The following is a 23,853-nucleotide window of genomic DNA, read 5'->3' on the forward strand; positions in this document are numbered from 1 at the left end:
TATCTTATCAACTGGAGTTGCCTGAAGAAATGTCGGCTGTGCACGACGTGTTTCACATCTCACTTCTCCGGAAGTGCCTTGAAGTCCCTGAGAAGACCGAAGTGTTCAAGAACATCGATCACAGATCGGTAGATATCAACAAGGATCTGACTTACCGCGAAGTGCCGATTCGCATACTGGCAGAAGCCTACCGAACCACCCGCACCCGAAGCATCAAGTTTCTGAAGATCCAATGGAGCAATCATCACGAGGATGAAGCCACCGGGAACGCGAAGACTTCATGAAGAAGGAATACCCGAGATCTCTTTAGTACCTAACTTTCTTTTCGATCTCGGGACGAGATCTTTTGTAAGGGGGAAGGGTTTGTAACACCCCAAATTTCAATAAAAAGAAAGTTAGAGAATTCCAGAAAACAAAATTTCAAACCAACAAAAAACTTTTCTATTTGCATATAGTACCATGCATAGGACTTGTGCATTTGAGTGATATGCCATGATGATTGCTTTTACTTGTATTTGATATGCTCTAAAACCCTAGTGTGATCATATGAAGATCACCAACCAAATAAATCAAAGAGGAAGAAATTCCATAAATTGAAAAACCCTAAAAACCCGAACATATGCTCTATGGCATTTTTTATAAATTTTGACCCTAGACCAATTTGGTCTTCACCATTAGTTGAATAATGTTAGTAAACACTTATTACAACTTTTGGAACCAAAGTTTCACAATTCAAATGAAATTCAAACACAATTCCCACTCACATATGATAATGGTCAAAACTGAAATTTATAGTCTGATCACCACTTTGAGCCCCTGCAATTCAATTTTCCCAAACCAATTCTTGCTAACTCTTTGCACCATTTCAAAGTCAACATCAAGGTGAACAACTTTAATGAAGATCACCCTGCCAAATTCATCTTTGATCAATAGCTATGCTCATCCAAAGTTGCAACATTTTAACAAGTGGAACAATCTCACACTTGTCAATTTTTGCAATCTTTGAATTCTAATTTTTCCTCCACCACCTCAAATCACCTCTGGTCATTTACAACTAATACCAACACTCACATTTCAAAAACTTTCACCTTTTGAATTATTTTCAAATTTGGAGAATTTTGCAAATTGCAAAATATGGCACTATTAGACACTATTTGAAATAGTGTTCTATACACACCTAACCTACACTACACTACCCCAAATGGTTCCCCTGCCCCCTCTCACCCTTAATGGCAACATAGAAACCCTAGGGAGAGGAGGAGCAAGGCTAGACATGGCCATGTCGGCCATGTCGCCCAACCCGACAACCTCCCCCTCTCTCCATTGCTTCTCTGCCCTGGCCCCCTCGCCACCATGCGCCAACGAGACCCCTACGCCACCCTAGCATCGCCGTTGTCGAGCTCGACGACGACACACGCCGGAGACCGCGCGCCCAAACTCGCCCTGCATGCCGTGGACGTCGCACGAGAGCGCGCCCTGGACACGCGCCGCGCCACTACCTCGAGCACGCCCTGGACCCCCTGTGAACGCGTTGAGCACCGCAGTGACACCGCGACGCCGCCAGACATGCGCCCAGCCCAGACCCGTGACCGCCGGCGCCGGAGACGACGACCACACCCCGTGAACGCCGCGGCCGTCGTGGAAGCAATGCGACCCAACCAGGCCCTCCCCGACCAAGCCGTCGCCACCGTTCGCCTCGCCTGGACACGTAGAGCATCGCCATGACCATGCCTAGCTCGACCAGCCACCGGAGAAGCCGCGCCATGGTCGACCTTGCCACTGCCCCGCACCCCTTGCTCAATCCTATAAATAGAGCGTTCCCTGGAAGCAACTGAGCACACCACCTCACTCCCCACCCTTCACCACTTCGCCTAGCACCGTTAGCCACCTCGATTGTCGCCGGAGCAAGGCCAATTGCAAGATCGGAGCCGCGGAAGCCCTGGAGAAATCGCCATTGATCCAGGCCACCTCGAGCTCCGCCACTGCTACCAGCTGCTTCGCCGTCGTCCACACCTTCCCCGAGCACACTGCCATCCCTCGCTGGAGCCGCGGTGAGCTCTCCGACCCCCTACCCTCGCCGCCAACCTCTCTGCCTCTCGCCGGAGAAGACGATGCACTGGCACCGTCCGATCCCGATCTAATCCTACGTCCCACGTTGAAACTTACCGCTTCGGGCGTTATGAGCCGGCCGACCGGCGGACCCCACCCTGTCAGGCAGCCCGCACGTCCGTGGACCGTGGTGGGCTGGCTCGGGCCATTTTTAAATCTTTTGGCCCGTTAGCTTTTCCCGCCGGCCTGTTAAATTTAAATCCAGTTTAATTATTACAAATCCTTTTCAATACTGCCCAAACTTTGAAATTCAACCATTTCAATTTGGCTAAACCAAATTTAGTGAATTTTATGTTGTTGGAAAGCTAAGGAAAATATCTAGCCAATGCCACTGGCCTCATGTCCAGTTTCTTTGTAGAATTAATGTGATGAAAATAACAAGACAGGGACTTTCCCTATTCAAATAATTCTTAAAAATCAACCAAAATAGATATTAAGTTAATTCCAACTCTAATAGCTCACATTGGACTTACACTAATTGTTTATGCAATAAAATGGTGTGGTCACTTTGTATGATCATGCCATGGTTTAATGAATGGATATTATGGCTAGTTTAACTAGTTGATATTGTCCAAAACTATTAAGGTAAATTATGTGGAGTATTACACTTCATTTAAACTTGTCTCACATGGATTCATGGGATGTTTGGACCCCTGGTCCCAAACTCTCTTATATGAATTACTTGAGATTTAAATCAAATGTAGTGTTATTTAAATAGTATGAGGTGATCCACCTCATTTAAATCATTTTCTCAAATGATGATGATGGACATTGGACTTAGGTCAATATGAGTTCATCCATGATTGTTTGAGAAATTAAATCTTAAGAAGATTTCAATGAGAGGAAATTAATTCTCAAGAATCCTATGGAAACTATCATTTACATATGAAATACAAAGAAGTGAATTCTACTTAAACCCCACAACCCATGCACCCTAGTTTTTTTTTACTTGTGTGCATAGAGTAGTTTGTGTGTTCTATGTGATGTATGGAATAGCCATTGAATTAGTGAGTAATTATACTCGTATTCAAATTTAGACGGTAGCACCGGAGAGTACGCCGAAGAAGAAGGTTGCTACCAAGAGGAGGAGGAGGAACAGTTTGAGAACTACCAAGGCAAGCTATTATTCTTGCAAAGTGCAAAGCCCCTTTGGGGCAAGGCACCATGTTTCTTATCCTTTCTTATGTGACCCCATCCCAAGTTTTTACTTTACAAGTTTTTACTTGTTTTCTAAATGAGTTACTTTTATAGTTAACTTTGGTCAAAGTACAAGTTGTTACTAGAGTAGTGAGTTAGTCTTCTCCAAGCAAAGCAAGTTAGCACCCCTCATGAATTAGAGCTAGTGCTAATGAATTAAAACTTGACTACTCTAGATGGGAACAATGTGAATTTGAAGGATTTTTGAAACCTTGGAATGAAGATGCATTCCATTGAATGATTTTTGAAGGTGAATATGAACAAGAGAAGATGGTGATTTTTGATAAAACAATGATGTTGGTTTGGATGCGATACCTTTCCAATTATTAAGTACCCCCACAATACCTGATTATGGGTAGGGCTTAACTGGAAGTTTATGTGTCTTAGTATGGGTTCCCTCTAAACAAGCGTCATCGGGGTTATGCCGAAAGCTGCCTCTACCACAAAAGAAACAATATGATACGATGCGAAATGAGGTGAATGTCCGGCCCAAGCCCTGTGCGGTTCCCAGGCTGACCTGTCTGTCTTCACTTTGGGAGGCCAAGCTCATGGGGAGAGGTGCTCATACTAGGATTCGTAAGTGAAAGGTTATGGTTGATGATCCGCGTACTTGTGTTACGATGATTCGGGGAAATCCCGACGGATGAAATCAAATGTTGTGGCACAAGTGTGCAACCTCTGCAGAGTGTAAACCTATTCGAATAGCCGCGTCCACGGTTACGGACGGTTGGAAAGGCCATACGATTCCGATGTCATATCTTTGAAAATGATGTTGAAAAGGATGATGGTGAAATGACTTGTGGTGGATTGAATTGAAATCACCACTTGAATGGTGGGAATGACACTAATGTTCCCATTTGAGTTAGTTAGCACTTGAATAAGCTTTTCTCAAACGTTGTGAACTAAAACTAGCTTTATGCAAATAAAACTAGAGCTTAGCAAACCCTACTAGAATGTCTAGCACTTACATTAGTATTAGTTTGCGAGTACTCAATGTACTCACGGCTTTGTCCCTGGCTATTCAAATGGCCAGAGTATGAAGAGGACCAAGGAGATGACCAGCAGGATGCCTACGACAACTAAGCGCCTTCCGACGTCAAGCGTTGGCCTGTGGACTAGAGAGTCCTTGTATCTTACGCTTCCGCTATGCTGAACTATGAACTTGTGTTTGTTCGTTGATCAATAGATCAACTATTCGTGTAATATGGATCATGTGATTCCAATTTGTAAGACTTATGGTTTGTAATGAATGATGACTGTGATACTTAACTATTATGCCTCACAACAACAATATTCCTGGGATTGCGATGTATGACATAATAGGCATTCGGACGTAAAAATCCGGGTGTTGACACCTACTAACGCTGCCAAGTATGATGGCCAGCAGGAGCCGAGAGATCATGGATAGATGACTACCTGCAAACTGTAATCCTGCACAAGGGAAACCAAGTGGCGGCAATGCAATTCTTACAGTTGTATGTCAATGACTCGACACGAGCATGGCTGGGAGTCCTGCCGCAAGGATCCATCAGATCCTGGGAAGATCTAGTCGATGCTTTCGTCAAAAACTTCCAAGCCATGTACAAGTGGGCTGTCGGAATTGAAGAATTATACCAATGTCACCAGAAGCCGAAGGAGTCGATGCGTTCATACATCGGGTGCTTCACTAAACTCTTGAACACTGCCGAAGATGTCTCCAATGATAGGGAAATCGATGCTTTCAGCGATGGCATCCGACGAGAATCCTATATCGAAGAACTTGGCCGCAAGAAACCGAAAACTATTACCAAACTAATGGAGATTGCCAACAGCTGGGCAGATGGCGAGGATCACGTGCGGGAGCTGCGCCTGCGCAGCAATGATGAAGAAGACGATCGAAAGCACCCAAACGACTCAAGCAGCCAACCCGATCGTCAGAAAAGGAGAGATCATGGGTACGGAACGTTCGGCGATACTAACATGGTTGTGGCTGGTTACGCTGATCGACGCGGCGACTTGTATGATGATCGGCGTAGTGAACGACGTGACGATCGTCGGGATAATAATCGCAGTGGGTCTGGAGGCAGTCGAAGTACCTGGAGGGACCGCCCTCCGCGGGTACCCGACTTGTTGTTTGCGGAGAAACTAAACGCTCCTTGCTACATACACGCGTACATTGACACAAAGGACAACGTCAAGAAGTCGACCCATCTGCTCAGGGACTATCGACAGTTTCTCGATCTTCAGAAATTTTACGAATCATTCAATCCCGGCGCCAAAGTGCAGGCATATCCGATGATACAGGGAGCGCAACCCCCTAATCCACCACCTGCACCGCGGCACCAAGTTCAGCAAGTTCAGCCTCGCACACCAAACGAGGCATTCCCCCCACCACCACCTCAGGGACAGATGAGCATGATCCATAAGACCGGTGTCTCCAAGAGAGAGTTGAAGAAACTTACTCAAGAAATCAACCTCGCCGAAGTCACCATGGCAAACGTTCCTGAATACATCGACTGGTCCGAGCAGAGTGTCCTATTCAACAGGGCTGACCACCTGATGTCTGTCCCAAGGCCAAGTCACGCTGCGCTAGTACTCGAGGCACAGATTGGTGGATTCAACAAGAGCAAAGTCTTCATGGACGAAGGTAGCGGATTAAACCTTCTATTCGCAAGCACGATGAAGGCGATGGGCATCACAGCCGATATGCTAAAGGAATCTGACACGGGTTTCCATGGCATTATTCTGACCCTGCCAGCATACCCTCTCGGCAAGTTGTCCCTGGATGTTGTCCTTGGTAAACCCGATAACTTCAGAAAAGAAATGCTCGAGTTCGAGGTAGTGAATTGGGAATCTCAGTACCATGCTATCCTTGGGAGGCCAGCATACGCCAAATTCATGGCAGTACCTCATTACACATACTTAATGCTCAAGATGTCAGGCAACAACGAAACCACTATCATTATTCATGGAAGCTTTTCGCGTTCAGACAATTGCGACAGGGAGTTTCAGAAGATCGCCTCCAAGTTCGGAGTGGAGCAGGAGAGTGATACGTCTCAAACGTATCTATAATTTCTTGTGTTCCATGCTACTTTATTGATGATACTCACATGTTTTATACACACTTTATGTCATATTTATGCATTTTCCGGCACTGACCTATTAACAAGATGCCGAAGAGCCAGTTGTTGTTTTCTGCTGTTTTTGGTTTCAGAAATCCTAGTAAGGAAATATTCTCGGAATTGGACGAAATCAACGCCCAGGGTCTTATTTTTCCACGAAGCTTCCAGAAGACCGGAGGAGATAAGAAGTGGGGCCACGAGGCGGCGACACAACAGGGCGGCGCGGCCCAGGCCCTGGCCGCGTGGCCCTGGTGTGTGGGCCCCTCGTGACGCCCCCTGACCTACCCTTCCGCCTACAAATAGCCTTCGTCGAGAAAACCCCAGTACCGAGAGCCACGATACGGAAAACCTTCCAGAGACGCCGCCGCCAATCCCATCTCGGGGGATTCAGGAGATCGCCTCCGGCATCCTGCCGGAGAGGAGAATCATCTCCCGGAGGACTCTTCATCGCCATGATCGCCTCCGGATCGATGTGTGAGTAGTTCACCCCTGGACTATGGGTCCATAGCAGTAGCTAGATGGTCGTCTTCTCCTCATTGTGCTATCATTGTTGGATCTTGTGCGCTTCCTAACATGATCAAGATCATCTATCTGTAATGCTACATGTTGCGTTTGTTGGGATCCGATGAATGTGGAATGCTATGTTATGTTGATTATCAATCTATCATATATGTGTTGTTTAAGATCTTGCATGCTCTTCGTTGCTAGTAGAGGTTCTAGCCAAGTCGTTACTTGTAACTCCAAGAGGGAGTATTTATGCTCGATAGTGGGTTCATGCCTCCATTAAATCTGGGACAGTGACAGAAAGTTATAAGGTTGTGGATGTGCTGTTGCCACTAGGGATAAAACATCAATGCTTTGTCTGAGGATATTTGTGTTGATTACATTACGCACCATACTTAATGCAATTGTCTGTTGTTTGCAACTTAATACTGGAAGGGGTGCGGACGCTAACCTGAAGGTGGACTTTTTAGGCATAATGCATGCTGGATAGCGGTCTATGTACTTTGTCGTAATGCCCAATTGAATTTCACACTACTCATCATAACATGTATGTGCATTGTCATGCCATCTTTATTTGTCAATTGTCCAACTGTAATTTGTTCACCCAACATGCTTATTCTTATCGGAGAGACACCAGTAGTGAACTGTGGACCCCGGTCCATTCTTTACATCGAATACAATCTACTGCAATAGTCGTTCTTACTGTTCTCTGCAAACATCATCATCCACACTATACATCTAATCCTTTGTTACAGCAAGCCGGTGAGATTGACAACCTCACTGTTAAGTTGGGGCAAAGTATTTTGGTTGTGTTGTGCAGGTTCCATGTTGGCGCCGGAATCCCTGGTGTTGCGCCGCACTACACTCCGCCACCATCAACCTTCAACGTGCTTCTTGACTCCTACTGGTTCGATAACCTTGGTTTCTTACTGAGGGAAAACTCGTTGCTGTACGCATCATACCTTCCTCTTGGGGTTCCCAACGGACGTGTGCTTTACCGTCACAAGCAGCCACTTTTCTGACGCCGTTGCCGGGGAGATCAAGACACGCTGCAAGGGGAGTCTTCCACTTCCAATCTCTTTACTTTGTTTTTTTGTCTTGCTTTATTTACTGCTTTGTTTGCTGCATTATATTAAAAATAAAAAAATTAGTTACTTTATTTACTATCTTGTTTGCGTTCTCCATATTAAAAACACAAAAAAATTAGTTACTCACATTTACTTTATCTAGTTTGCTTTCTTTACCACTGTTAAAATGAATACTCCTGAGAACACTAAGTTGTGTGATTTCACTAGTTAGGCTTAATGGAAAACAACAAAAATATTAGAGATCTTTATAGTATTTATCTTGAGTTAGGACATGAGGTGTTTGAAGAGAAAACTAAAAAACCCATGAAACTTTGTTTGCAAAATAGTTGTAGCAATGTTATTAGCATGAACTCTTTGAACACTATTATTGCTAATGCTATGGAAGAATTTAAGCTTGGGGAAGCTGGTTTTGATGAGCATGATATTTTTAGTCCCCCAAGCATGGAGGAGAAAATTTACTTTGATGATACTTTGCCTCCCATTTATGATGATAGTGGTGTTTTGGTGCCACCTACTATGGAGGATAAAGTTTATTATGATTATACTATGCCTCCTATATTTGATGAGAATAAAAATGATAGCTACTTTGTTGAATTTGCTTCCACTACAATTAATAAGAATGAGTATGCTTATGTTGGGAGTAGTAATTATTTTATGCATCAGACTCATGATAAGAATGCTTTATGTGATAGTTATATTGTTGAGTTTGTTCATGATGCTACTGGAAATTATTATGAGAGAGGAAAATATGGTTGTAGAAGTTTTCATGTTACTAAAACACCTCTCTATATGCTGAAAATTTTGAAGTTACTTGTGTTTTATCTTCCTATGCTTGTCACTTTGTTCTTCATGAATTTATTTGTGTACAAGATTCCTTTTCATAGGAAGTGGGTTAGACTTAAAAGTGTTACTTATTTTCTTTTGATGCTCTCTTTTGCTTCAACTCTTATTTGTTGCAAGAGCATCATTAAAATTACTGAGCCCATCTTAATGGCTATAAAGAAAAGCGCTTATGGGAGACAACCCATCATTTTACTTCTGCACTTTTGTTTTATATTTGAGTCTTGGAAGTTGTTACTACTGTAGCAAACTCTCCTTATCTTTATTTCGTTGCATTTTTGTGCCAAGTAAAGTCTTTGATAGTAAGGTTCATACTAGATTTGGATTACTGCGCAGAAACAGATTTCTTGCTGTCACGAATTTGGGCAGTGTTCTCTGTAGGGGTAACTCAGAAAAATCTGCCAATTTACGTGAGTGATCCACAGATATGTACGCAACTTTCATTCAATTTGAGCATTTTCATCTGAGCAAGTTTAGTGCCTAAAAAAATTCGTCTTTACGGTACGTTCGTTTTGACAGATTCTGCCTTTTATTTCGCATTGCCTGTTTTGCTATGTTTGATGGATTTCTTTATTCCATTAACTTTCAATGGCTTTGTGCAATGTCCAGAAGTGTTAATAATAATTATGTCACCTCTGAACATGTGAATTTTTGATTATGCACTAATCCTCTAATGAGTTTGTTTTGAGTTTGGTGTGGAGGAAGTTTTCAAGGATCAAGAGAGGAGGATGATACAATATGATCAAGGAGAGTGAAAGATCTAAGCTTGGGGATTCCCCCGTGGTTCATCCCTGCATATTTCAAGAAGACTCAAGCATCTAAGCTTGGGGATGCCCAAGGCATCCCCTTCTTCATCGACAAATTATCAGGTTCCTCTAGTGAAACTATATTTTTATTCTGTCACGTCTTATGTGCTTTACTTGGAGCGTCTGTATGTTTTTGTTTTTTGTTTTGTTTGAATAAAATTGGATCCTAGCATTCATTGTGTGGGAGAGAGACACGCTCCGCTGTTGCATATGAACACATATGTTCTTAGCTTTATTCTTAATGTTCATGGCGAAGGATGAAACTGCTTCGTTAATTGTTATATGGTTGGAAACAGAAAATGCTACATGTGGTAAATGGTATAATGTCTAGAATAATTTGATACTTGGTAATTGTTGTGCCAATGTTTAAGCTCTTGCATCATATACTTTGCACCTATTAGTGAAGAAATACTGTAGAGCTTGTTGAAATTTGGTTTGCATGATTGGTCTCTCTAAAGTCTAGATATTTTCTAGTAAGGGTTTGAGCAACAAGGACGACAGTGTAGAGTCTTATAATGCTTGCAATATGTTCTTATGTGAGTTTCGCTGTACCGGTTCATACTTGTGTTTGCTTCAAATAACCTTGCTAGCCTAAGACTTGTATTGAGAGGGAATACTTCTCGTGCATCCAAATCCTTGAGCCAAAAACTATGCCATTTGTGTCCACCATACCTACCTATTACATGGTATTTCTCTGCCATTCCAAAGTAAATTGCTTGAGTGCTATCTTTAAACAATTCAAAAGTTATTACCTCTTATTTGTGTCAATGTTTTATAGCTCATGAGGAAGTATGTAGTGTTTATTTTTCAATCTTGTTGGGCAACTTTCACCAATGGACTAGTGGCTTCATCCGCTTATCCAATAATTTTGCAAAAAGAGCTGGCAATGGGGTTCTCAGCCCCAATTAATTAACCTTCATAATTTTACAAAAAAAAGACACTCCTCCATGGTATGTGATTGTTGGAAGGCACCCGAGGATTCGGTTAGCCGTGGCTTGAGAAAGCAAAGGTGGGGAGGAGTGTCATCTAAATAAAATTAAAATAAAAAGACACTTCTTCATGGTATGAGATTGTTGGCAGGCACCCGAGGATTCGGTTAGCCATGGTTTGTGAAAGCAAAGGTTGGAAGGAGTGTCACCCAAAAATAAAAATTTCATGGGAGCCGTTCTTGAAAGTCTGTCTGGCAAGGGGGTTAGAGTGCCCACTACCATACATTGACAACAACAAACACCTCTCAAAACTTTACTTTTATGCTCTCTCTGTGTTTTCAAAATAAAAAACTCTAGCACAAATATAGCAATTCATGCTTCCCTCTGCGAAGGGCCATTCTTTTACTTATTGTTGAGTCAGTTTACCCATTTCCTTCCATCTTAGAAGCAGTGCATTGATTCTTACATACTTGCATATTTGCATTCATCATATTACTTTATGTTGACAACTATCCATGAGATATACATGTTACAAGTTGAAAGCAACCGCTGAAACTTAAATATTCCTTTGTGTTGCTTCAATGCCTTTACTAAGAATTTATTGCTTTATGAGTTAACTCTTATGCAAGACTTATTGGTGCTTGTCTTGAAAGTACTATTCATGAAAAGTCTTTGCTATATGATTCAGTTGTTTAATCAGTGTATTTACCATTGCTTTGGATCACTTCATTCATTACATATGCTTACAATAGTATGATCAAGATTATGATAGCATGTCACTTAAGAAATTATCTTTGTTATCATTTACCTACTCGAGGACGAGCAGGAACTAAGCTTGGGGATGCTTCATACGTCTCAAACTTATCTATAATTTCTTATGTTCCATGCTACTTTATTGATGATACTCACATATTTTATACACACTTTATGTCATATTTATGCATTTTTCGGCACTAACCTATTAACAAGATGCCGAAGAGCCAGTTGCTGTTTTCTGCTGTTTTTGGTTTCAGAAATCCTAGTAAGGAAATATTCTCGGAATTGGACAAAATCAACGTCCAGGGTCTTATTTTTCCACGAAGCTTCCAGAAGACCGGAGGAGATATGAAGTGGGGCCACGAGGCGGCGACACAACAGGGCGGCGCGGCCCAGGCCCTGGCCGCGCGGCCCTGGTGTGTGGGCCCCTCGTGACGCCCTCTGACCTACCATTCCGCCTACAAATAGCATTCGTCGCGAAAACCCCAGTACCGATAGCCACGATACGGAAAACCTTCCAGAGACGCCGCCGCCGCCAATCCCATCTCGGGGGATTCAGGAGATCGCCTCCGGCACCCTGCCGGATAGGGGAATCATCTCCCGGAGGACTCTTCATCGCCATGATCGCCTCCGGATCGATGTGTGAGTAGTTCACCCCTGGACTATGGGTCCATAGCAGTAGCTAGATGGTCGTCTTCTCCTCATTGTGCTATCATTGTTGGATCTTGTGAGCTGCCTAACATGATCAAGATCATATATCTGTAATGCTACATGTTGCGTTTGTTGGGATCCGATGAATATGGATGCTATGTTATGTTGATTATCAATCTATCATATATGTGTTGTTTAAGATCTTGCATGCTCTCCGTTGCTAGTAGAGGCTCTGGCCAAGTCGTTACTTGTAACTCCAAGAGGGAGTATTTATGCTCGATAGTGGGTTCATGCCTCCATTAAATGCTGGGACGATGACGAGAAAGTTCTAAGGTTGTGGATGTGCTTGTTGCCACCTGGGGATAAAACATCAATGCTTTGTCTAAGGATATTTGTGTTGATTACATTACGCACCATACTTAATGCAATTATCTGTTGTTTGCAACTTAATACTGGAAGGGGTGCGGACGCTAACCTGAAGGTGGACTTTTTAGGCATAGATGCATGCTGGATAGCGGTCTATGTACTTTGTCGTAATGCTCAATTGAATTTCACACTACTCATCATAACATGTATGTGCATTGTCATGCCATCTTTATTTGTCAATTGCCCAACTGTAATTTGTTCATCCAACATGCTTATTCTTATCGGAGAGACACCACTAGTGAACTGTGGACCCCGGTCCATTCTTTACATCGAATACAATCTATCGCAATACTCGTTCTTACTTGTTCTCTGCAAACATCATCATCCACACTATACATCTAATCCTTTGTTACGGCAAGCCGGTGAGATTGACAACCTCACTGTTAAGTTGGGGCAAAGTATTTTGGTTGTATTGTGCAGGTTCCACGTTGGCGCCGGAATCCCTGGTGTTGCGCCGCACTACACTCCGCCACCATCAACCTTCAACGTGCTTCTTGACTCCTACTGGTTCGATAACCTTGCTTTCTTACTGAGGGAAAACTCGCTGTTGTACGCATCATACCTTTCTCTTGGGGTTCCCAACGGACGTGTGCTTTACCGTCACAAGCAGAGAGCAAGACATTAGACGTACTCTCCAAGAAGCCACATGTCGATGATCGGGCATCCAAATCCGAGGAGATTGACAATGGCAAGAAGTCGAAGAAACAGCCAGTCGACTCTACCGCACCGACAGAAGCTACCAACGCACCAGCAGACCCTCCTCTTACTTAAGAAGACGAGCGGCAGCAACATTTCTACCTTTAGAACAATTTAGTTTTTGATTCAATAAGGATTTTTCGACCATAGCAATTTAGCATACTCTTCAATTACAGCTTATCAATAAAGTCCAAGTTCATCTATGCAAGTATTATTCTAGTCAGTAGGGCACGCCCGAATTTACTCGGGGCCCTTGGCAAATCTTCGGATCCTTCAAAGAACTTCGTACATACGATAATTATCTAAAAAATCTCGTTATACTACCAATGTAGTAAGCATACCCGACAAATACTCGGGGCTGCAATCAATAAGTTTTATTGCAAGAATCCATCAAGGCGTACATCGTGCTCATGATAGAGAAGCATCACAAGACCACCAAGAAAGCGATGCAAACTTAAAATAGATCTATGGACCACTATAACACATCATTCTTACGATAAAAGTACAAAAACACCCGAATGGTAATTGCATAAAGACAAGAGGGCATGTCGGAGGATATCGAAATCAACCTACACAGTCCCGCATACACCAAATCCTAGAAACCTTGCCCTCTGGCGAGATCACCACAACGCAGTCTACCGGCTGTCCCATTATAACCTTTTTCATCGATAAATCAAGATTGCCGAGGAGCCCCTTCATCAGAGGTTGGGCGTGGGTTCCAGGAGTCTACGACGAGTGAAATGATTGTCTAAAAAAAGTGAAGGGCAACAACTACAAAGGGTAAAAGAGCAAAGCGGACACGGAAGCTAGATACATGAACCACATGTTAGGTGAAGAGAGGAAGAAGGAGCGATACATGAATAAGAACCGAAAGAAGACCATCGTAGTCTTCATGATGCTTTTCGTGGTTGCGTTATTTGTATGTGATTCTAGTGTAGTTCATGATCTATGCATGCATATACATGTATACTACATACATTAAGACTTGTGTATTATTGTGAGACCTTGATGTACTCCCTCCGTTCCTTTATATAGTGCCTATAGATTTTTGGCATTTGTTTCAGAATATAACGTTGTAGCTTAGTTTTTTTTCAATTACCCCTCCCCGTTCAGCTCCCAAATCGTTCAGCTTCCAAAAATTGTTATGGTAAGTTAGAAAGATATGGATTTACCAAATTTTACGTTGATCTCAAATCGTTCAGCAAGGGGTCTTGTGTAAAAAATACTCTTACGCTAATTTCCGTGCTAAAAAACAATAGGCACTATAGAATGAAACAGAGGGAGTACTATTTTCAGTAATCCATTGAGACATGTGTATATACCTGGTCATGTATATTCCTGTCTAAATTGACACGGCCTAATGAAAACTGGAAGCTGCTTGAATCGCTAAGGCTCGGCTCATTAAGCTCGGGATCGTTAAAACTCGAATCGTTAAGCTCATTATTTTAATGAGCTGAAATCATTGTTTCACTCGGCGCGGTATGTTCTTGCGAGCGCTCGCGAGCAGCTCGCTAAGGATCGTTAAAAAATAAACATGCTGTGAAGCATACATATCTACCTCGTCAGTACGTATTTAGATTAACACGGTAAGATAGATATGAACATGCAGCTAAGCGAGGAGGAAGATTCGGCACGGCTACTTCATTTGATCGTTGACTGCATTTGTTTTCTTGCGTTCAACGAACATGCCTGGTCATGATGATTTTCAAGTCGTTTCTCTTTCGTACATGATAAATGATGTGCTCGTCGATGACAGCAATCAACCTAACGCACACCCACCGTTTCCAACTATACATGGTCAAAATAAATTCAATTTACCAAGAAACTGCCCCAGTGTGCAACTTCGTAAATTGATAAACTTTTGCTACCTGAGTTTTTTTTGACTTGGTAACTCAAACGTTATTCATACTATATGCAACATACCTAAGTCCTGCTATGCAAAATGGATCCAAGTCACAAAAAAAAAACTCACGTACCAAAAGTGTGTAAAATTTACGAAGTTGCATACTGGAGATTGCAAGTGGTACTGTTTAGTTATTATCAAATTAGCCTTTGAATATAATATGAGAGCCTAATTTGTTACTTTCATACAGTAGTACAGTACGAATTTGTGACCCAAAAAACATTCACGAATTGGCATGACAGCGTCACCAATGTACAAAAAAAATACTGAACTGAACCCCAGAGCAGGTGAAGAGACAATAACTGGGATATCGCTTCCCAAAATGCTAAGTAAATTTGCTCATAGGATCGCCGTAGTGAAACTATTGCCCACGATATGCAACAGAGCATACACTAGTGGGGACAGGCACTTGAGGTGTGTTTCCATGTTACAGGAGAAGAATGAAAACTACCGGTATGGAAGTTTGCTGTACTGCAAGCATGAGTCCATAACCTGTATACGAAACCATGTTTATAAATCCACAGCCTGTTTACCTAGCTAGAGAGCTTGGAATGCTGTTACCAAGGAGCACCATACTATTTTGACCGTAGACCCGGAATGTTGCTCAGTCCCATCTTTTTAAGGATAAGCTTAGTCAGTGCAGGAGGGTTGTTGAGCCCCAAACTTCTACTGAACTCATTGGCCAGTGATACAAGCTGGTACTTATCACGGCCGATTTGCTTATTTGAATTATAGTACCCAAGCCATGCTTGATAAGCAGATTCCTTATCTTTCACCTCCACATGTGCAAGAGCCTTCTCAACCTATAAAAGAATAAGCAATGTCAAATATACCACCATACCACCATGCTATAACATTCCATGTATGATACAAGCTGATCCATCACCTGAAAACAGTTTCTACTTGGTGGATTCATCCTATTATGTGCCTAAGACATTTCAATGGCTTTCAAAAAGTACATACACTTTGCTACTTCCAGAAATTCATAGGTAATGTGATGGAAGATTAAACAGACACAAACTTGCGAAAGCATCAAGAGATGAAAATAATCAACAGGAAAACCATCAGAACCAGAAGGTTCCTAAATTGCTTTTTCAAAAGGTGTACTTTTCTATCATTGATTGACAAATGAAAAAACAAAATGTCCATTGACCATTGCAACTCCATGTCGAGACACTAACTATAAGATGTGCACTGGTGAAAGAGTTTATGTACCTTTCGTTTAGTGTCCAGGTCAATTAGTGGTAACGTAGCCTCTGTAATAGGCAAATCTTTGATACTTCTTAAGAAGTATTCTTCCCATGGCGCCAACAGTAAGACTCCGCTCCCCTCATTACCTTTGCGGCCAGTCCTACCAAGACGGTGGATATATTGATCTCTGTCACTAGGAACTCCCAACTGCAATGACCAGGATATGGTATCAGTTCATTCTAATTTATAACTCAGAAGATGTGTAAGTACAAAAAGATAAGCATGTTTGTATTTAATTACAGCTGAGTATTTATACTTGAATGCAGAAAGATCTTTCTAAGTGGTTCTTTTTAAACTGAAAACTGTAGGCGAGGCCCTGACAGTAACTTTTAAATAAAAGAGCAAAATATTTACAAGAGGGGGAAGGGGGTGTACAAAGGTCTAGACAGTTCTGAGTGGTTATAAAGAGGAAACAGAAGAAAAATCTGTACAATAATAAATAAATTAAGCAAATAGACAACTACAGTGCAAGATGTTGGTTACCTGCACAACAAGTGTGACATTGGGATAATCAACACCCCGGGCAGATACATCAGAGCTAACAAGAATAAGACCCTTTGATTCCTTAAATTCTTTTGATATCCTGGTTCTGTAACTTTGTGGCTTTCTGGAATGTATCTCACGTACATTCAACTTCAGTTCAGACAGAAGTTCAGCAACAAGACTCGTTACCTTAGCTGTTGTACAAAACACAATCACCTGCATTTATTGTCTTGTTATAAATCTGTGAATAATACGGAGCAGTGACAAGAGAAGACACTGCAAAGTCGATAATGCAATTACCTTGTAGTCAACATTTTCCGACATGTGATCCGTTAGAAGACCATATAGGATAGAGAATTGTTTGTCCAGTGGTGCAACTAAATGCATTTGTTTCACCTGAATATGGTAATAATGAGCATCATGTTGGATTAAAAGCAACGTAGAAGCAATTAACATGCATATAGTCTTAAATATACCTGCGAGTGTGTTTCCTCGCTTCCTTCTTGAACAGTGTTAACAAATTCAAGATCTCTTTTCATGGCAACATGACATACTTGACGAACCTAGAATAAGTATTTAGTACATGTTCAGTGGTTGATCAAATAAAATGATGATGACTCGAGCAAGTTTAATGATTTTACCTCATCTGGAACTGTAGCAGAAAATAGAAGTGTTTGACGCTGTTTGGGGAGTGCAGCTACTATTCTCTCTATATCAGTTCGGAACCCCATATCTAACAAGCGGTCAGCTTCATCAAGAATAAGGATTTTTACGCCCATCAATCTAGTAGCAAAACCTGGTGTGTTCTCCATATGATCCTTAAGCCTTCCTGGCGTAGCTACCAGAATCTGCATATAAGCAATACTTTCAGATCACAACATTTGACCATAGAAATAGCAAGGATTGTTCAGCAAGTCATTTCCAATCACCTGGCAAGGGTTTGTATGCATGCGTTTCTGCTCAAGAGCCATCCTAGTGCCACCAATTACAAGTTGTACTCCAATTGATGGATGGAACTTGAGAAGTTTGTTTGCTTCTGCAGCAGCCTGATCAGCAAGCTCACGTGTAGGGCACACAACAACAACACTAATGGGAGGTCTTTTTTTATCATGGTCATTAGGGGGCAATTTGGAGATAACTTCAACAGCCGGAAGCTGAACATAAAACAATGGTGAGTTACAATTTAAAATTTATCAAAGCCCAAAAGTAAACAAAAGAAAAATCACTACTCAAGCAGAGTATTCACCAAGAATGCTACAGTTTTTCCAGTTCCTGTCCTTGCTTTGGCCAGGACATCCTTCCCTGCAGAGAAAGGCTTGTTAGATTGTCAGCCATGACTACAAAGATGCAATTCAAGTTATCATATTTCCACACTTATGTACAGTATCTGATTTTAATGCCAAAACGCACAGTTTATATTAAATATCATCCAGACCTCCGGATAACACCCTCAAATAAACTCAAGTTTTCATATTGTGTTTCTTGTGCCATAAGCATAGGCGGATGCAGCGTCCCTGTCGCCCGGCGCTCGCCCGGGCTTCAGCCGCGCTCGTCTCCTGCATGAGGCCGATTTTAGCGAGAAAATCCTTGACGACCAGGGCAAAATCTGTGGGCGCGTGGGCCTTGACCACCCACAGCTTGGGCAGTTGGTATTGGGCCGTCTCACAAAGCAAACAGAAGCAGAAAAAGAGACGGCAGGAAAGAGGTGATGGGCAGAAAAACTGTTGATTAAAACTAGTCGCCCACGTTCTGGTTTCCTTTCCTTCTCTTTTTGTTTTTTGCTCGCTTTTGCTGCCGCGTTCTGCTGGTTTACTCAGAAAAAAGGTCCCGCTCTCAAAAAAGAAAAGGTTGAGACTTGAGAAAAAAATCTTCATAAAGTTCATGAATACTGTAAGCGGGTTTTAAAAAGTTGTTTGCAAGATTCTTAAAATGGCCGTACGGTTCAAAAAAAAAAACTTTCCGAGGTTTAAAAATTGTTCATGAGATTTTATAAAAATTCATATAGTTTAAAATATTTCTTTGCGAGGTATAAAAATTTGTTCATGAGGTTCAAAAAGTATTCGTACAGTTAAAAAAAATCTGGAGATTTCAAAAAAAATCACGAGTTCTAAAATTATTCACAGTTCAAAATTGTTCCGATAAAAAAATGTTCATAAAAATGTGTTGTGAATTTGTGAGTATTCAAATATGTTGTGAACTTGTGAACAGTGGAACGCGTGATGTATTATATTCGTGTTTTTGCATTCATACTATTTAAAAAACACTATTTGCTTTATGTCATGCTTACTCTTGCCATAGATTTTTTTATTTGGTTTACAGCGCGCCCAGGCTTCGACAAATTCTTGGGCCCGCCTCTGGCCATAATACTATAGGATGATAAGTACATATTGCCAAATTTGTCTATCGCACTATCTCCAAAATTATCCCGTCAAAACAGCTTTATTTGCAGCGCAAACACACCAAATCCATCTTCAGTCTCCAAGTTCAGTGAGCTTATCTACTTATTTCAGTTATATGTAGATTTCAGAAGTCTCAGAACTAATTGTTGAAATTTAGGAATCTATATGTTGTTAAAACTTAAAACCAATCGAAAGTTTACAACTCAAAAATTCAAGAATCTATACACGGTTCATGCTTGTTTAAGACAATCAAGAGCATACAACTATTGAGAAACTATGGAAGTATATCAGCACTATAATGCCATGGCCAAGCCCACTGATGTGTTTCATATTAACTGTTTGGTTTTTGCAAACAGTGTAATTCACTCATGGATGCTTAAACCTACGAAAGGTGTTTTTGGAACACGGAAATTTGACTAGAAACAGAGCAAATCCCCAAAAATTTCACATTACAAGCAGAATTTAATGCCCTGGCCCTCCTGCTAGTTATCGAAGTTAACCCATTGAATCTCCAACATATGGGTAGACACCATTAAGCAATTTACAATTATATATTTATGTCCGCCACCTTAGCTTTTCATGCCCATCAAAGCAAAGAATTATGCGACATGGGTGAGTGGTGCACATATGCATAGCAAGAAAATGGAAGAGGGAATTAAGCTAATTGGGCAAGTAATCAGTGGCCTTCACAGATCAGGGACTCAGTAAAAAACAAGGTTAAGCAAGGAACAGTGGAAGAGATTTCTAGAAAATGGAGGTGCAAGGAGCATATATTTGAAAGTGAGAAGATAAACGAATATAAAGAGAGCGGTAACAGATATTGCCCATCCCTTTTGTATAGCTCACGAGTCATAACAACTTTGTGGGGAAAATATGCATAGCATGAAGTAAAATCATAACTGTTTCAACATATACAAGCAGCACTGTGTTAACCTTTAAGTATAATAGGAAGAGTGGCCTCCTGGACCGCAGTCATTCGTTCATACCCAGCAGCTTTAACACCTTTTAGTGTCAAGGGAGAGAGAGCGCATTCATCAAACCTGTGATGTAAAAGGAGGGAAGATCCAACAGGATAGTGCATTAGAGATTAATAGGTTTTGCTAGGAGCGCTATCAGCAGATATATGCTCTTAATACTTTTCATGTCAACTACTATTTGGAAATAATGCAGATGGTCAGTTATAGATAATAGGGACGTAATAAGCCAATAAAATCTGACCATGATCATAGCACATGCCAGACTATAGTTTCCAGAAAATATATCATTTATATCAACCAGGGTATCACAATGTACATCATTTTTGCATTTTCAATACAAAAGCCAACAAATGCAGCTAGATAAAATCAATCCTGATTGAATAGTGACATATACTCAGATAGTTGTCGGTCACAGGTTCTAGTAGAGCGTGACTCTGAACTCTGAAGAATCAAGATATATTTTCTTAGCTGCCCTTAAGGTCCAAGACTTTATCAGCATTGAGGATAGGACAATACTGAAGTTTCTAGTACCACATCCATATCCAAAGGACCACATAACCTGTTACACTGTGACGAAAACACACCAAACAACAGGCAAATACCAAATACTTGTTTGCACTTCAAGGAAGGGAGGTTTTTTGGCCATGTTGGAGGCAGCTCTAGAAGTTCAAAGTTCTTATTAACTGCATATGGTAACCAAGTATATTGATAATTGGCATGAATGTGATGCTATTTATTAAACTAAAATTCAGCCAAAGATCAAAAAAGTAAATAAAAATACCGGCTAAAAGATAGCAAGCAGTTGCACAGCACACTTCACAGCTGGCCGAATATTTATATCCTATGCACCAATATATGATCACAAAGTAAACTTGTTGTCATATAGAACAAAATACAATGCACAACAAATATAGAAACATTCCATAACAATGGCAGGATCTATTTATTCTTGAAATAGAGAAAACTTGAGTAAGAGTTACCTTGTCTGACTCAAATACGAATCACCACCTCCATTATCTCTTGTGCCCACTACACTCTCCTGTTCAGCTGATTCAGAAGAGATGGACTTCTTAGTTGCAGTGTTCACCAAATCCTCCTCGCCGCCATCATCACCAGAGAGATCGTCCTCAAAGCCTGATGGCCCATCATCCTCATCAGCTTCCCCTGACTCACTATCACTCTCTAACGAACCAAAATTAAATGCTTTCCCACCCCTTGACTGCCGGTCACCAAAATCCACATCCCCACCTTTACCTCCTCTACGTGACCCCAAATTTCCCCTTTTCTCTCCTCTCTTACCAGAAGCTCCGAACTCAATTGCATCATCGCTGTCATCCTCGTCGTCATCTGAATCAATTTCCCTGCCTCCCCTGCCTGACGAACCTGACATCCTTCCACCACGACCCCGACTGCCCCTGCGAGACCCAAAACCAACTTCTTCGGCACTGTCATCCTCGCTGTCATCTAAATCACTTCCCCTGCCTCCTCTGCGTGACAAACCTGACTCCGGTCCACCACGACCTTGCCTTCCCCTGGGAGACCGAAAACCAAGTTCTTCACCACTGTCATCCTCATCGTCATCCAAATCACTTCCCCTGCCTCCTATGCGTGACAAACCTGTCTCCCGTCCACCACGACCTCGCCTTCCCCTGGGAGACCGAAAACCAAGTTCTTCGCCACTGTCATCCTCATCGTCATCCAAATCATTTCCCCTGCCTCGCCTTCCCCTGGCAGATCCAAACCCAGCTTCTTCTTCATCCAAGTCGCCGTACCTCCCTCCCCTGTGCGACATACCTGATGTCCTCCCACCACGGCCACGCTGTCCCCTAGGAGACCGAAACCCAGCATCATCACCAAAATCACATCCCCTCCCCCCTCTCTGTGAAAACCCCGAAGACATCCCGCCGCGCCCTCGCCTTCCCCTGGCAGAACCAAACCCAGCATCATCATCATCACTGAGATCAGAACTCGCCACCCTCCCCCTTCGCTCGAAACCAGGCCTGTCACCGCCGAACCGACCACCGCGACTGTCGCCGCCGAACCGACCACCACGCCTATCGCCGCCGAACCGACCACCACGAGCATCAGCGCCGCCGAACCGACCGCCGCGCCTATCGCCGCCGAAGTCACCACGGCCTCGCCTCTCGCCGCTGAACTCACCGCCACGCCTCTCGCCACCATCAAAACTCGATCTCGGAGGCGGCCCCCCCGAATCCCTTCCTCTGCGGCCTCCCCTGGAGGCAGCGGGTCTGCGGGAGCCCTCGCCCTCGTCGCCGCTGCTAACGCCGAGGTGGAAGGAGTCGGTCTTGAGGTCGCTGACCCAGTCGCTGAGGTCGGCCTCGTCCTCGATCAGGCTCTTCGAGGCGGCGCCGCCGGCGCGCGAGGAGAGGAATCGGGCGCCGATGGGAACGGCGGCGCCATTTCGCGGCGGGATCGAGTGGAGGTGGCAGAGAGGGTGGGCGGCGGAGGACAAGGAGGCGGCCGCCGCGCGGCGGAGGAAGCCAAGCAGGTGGTGGCGGCCTCGCATGGCGGAGCTTAGGGTTTAAGGAAGACGGCGGCGCCCCTGGGAAAGGAATTGTGGGGTTTAGGTTCAGGTTCAGGTTCGGAGGAGGGCATACTCATCACTGGATCCACTGAGCAACTTTGTTTTTGGTGAGCTCTGCTAGCCGTCCGATTTTTCAGAATTTCAGATATGAAAGATTCGATTCAAATGAAATATCGGCTCACCTATAAGAGCATCTCCACTGGCAAACCCCATAGCGGCCTAGAGTTTTGGAGCCGGCAGCGAAAATAGCTCGCCACCGGCGTGTTCCAAATAGCGTCGGCGCTTTTTTAGAGCCCAGTAGAAGTGTTGGCAAACCCGTGTCAGTCCCTTCGAGAAGGGCGCGCCGGTGCCTCGCGGCACGAAAATTTTTGGGCATGGGAGCCGCCCCCTCGCGGGAGATTTCCCGCCACGACGCCGGGTTGGAAAATCTTCCGCCACGACGCCGCGCAGGAAACTCTTCCGCCACGCGGGAGGTTTCCCGCCTCGCCGCTGGCTATATTATCCCTCCTCCCCCGCCTCATTGGTGCAAAAATCTAAACCCTAAAAAATACCACAATGTTCGATGCGTGGGAGGAGGCGGCGCTAGAGACCACCGTAGAAGTCGTAGAGGAAGACTCGCAGCTTGCAGAGTACGAGGCGTGGGAGGAGGCGGCGCTAGCGGTGACCGTAGGTGCATACGAGCGGCCGCCGCTGGAGGCGGGGTGGCGTCACCGGGAGGCGGAGCGGCAGCGCCAGTGGGAGGTGCGCTAGCAGGACGGGTGGGACCAGCTTGCGCTGCGGCGGTTGATGCGGGAGGAGGAGCGTCAGGATGAAGTCTACGAGCGGCGGCGTTTGGCGGAGATGCAGCTGCGGCTACGGAGGCAAGAGGTGGAGCAACGTTGGCAGCGGGAGGAGCTGGAGCAGCAGCTGCGTCAGAAGGCGACGGTCGCGGATAGAGCCGCCTGACGTTCGTGGCGGAGAGAGCAGCGGGGGATAGCAGCAGGCGATCGTCCACCTCCATAGAGCCGGGTGGCCAGTAGGCAGTAGGCTAGAGATGAAGCAGGTTTCACAAGTCATTCGGGGTCGAGGAGTGAATAATGTTTTACTCGGATTTGCCCTAAGACATTATTCATTCCTCAATCTTGAATGACATGAAAATGAAACTACAAGAAAATGTTTGGTTTGTCTAAAAAAACTCCTATTGGGACCGCCG

General features: G+C 43.5%; 1 protein-coding gene across 2 annotated transcripts; it reads right to left on the reverse strand.

Moving 5' to 3' along the window:
• Positions 1–15,198: 15,198 nt before the first annotated feature.
• Positions 15,199–22,643, reverse strand: LOC124683588 (DEAD-box ATP-dependent RNA helicase 31-like). 2 transcript variants are annotated; one of them, XM_047218076.1, is made up of 12 exons: positions 21,838–22,643; positions 21,097–21,759; positions 20,073–20,179; positions 17,987–18,042; positions 17,670–17,894; positions 17,382–17,588; positions 17,217–17,303; positions 17,041–17,136; positions 16,741–16,956; positions 16,222–16,404; positions 15,568–15,809; positions 15,199–15,498 (listed from the first exon to the last, which is right to left on the reverse strand). In XM_047218076.1, the coding sequence occupies exons 1-11, from the start codon at positions 22,641–22,643 to the stop codon at positions 15,582–15,584; spliced, it is 2,874 nt and encodes a 957-aa protein (XP_047074032.1). In that variant the 3' UTR covers positions 15,199–15,498; positions 15,568–15,581. The 2 variants fall into 2 exon arrangements, with proteins under 2 accessions (XP_047074032.1, XP_047074031.1); XM_047218075.1 differs by having other exon boundaries at positions 15,199–15,809.
• Positions 22,644–23,853: the final 1,210 nt, after the last annotated feature.

Source organism: Lolium rigidum, chromosome 1, assembly GCF_022539505.1.
Source record: "Lolium rigidum isolate FL_2022 chromosome 1, APGP_CSIRO_Lrig_0.1, whole genome shotgun sequence".
Taxonomy (NCBI): Eukaryota; Viridiplantae; Streptophyta; class Magnoliopsida; order Poales; family Poaceae; genus Lolium; species Lolium rigidum.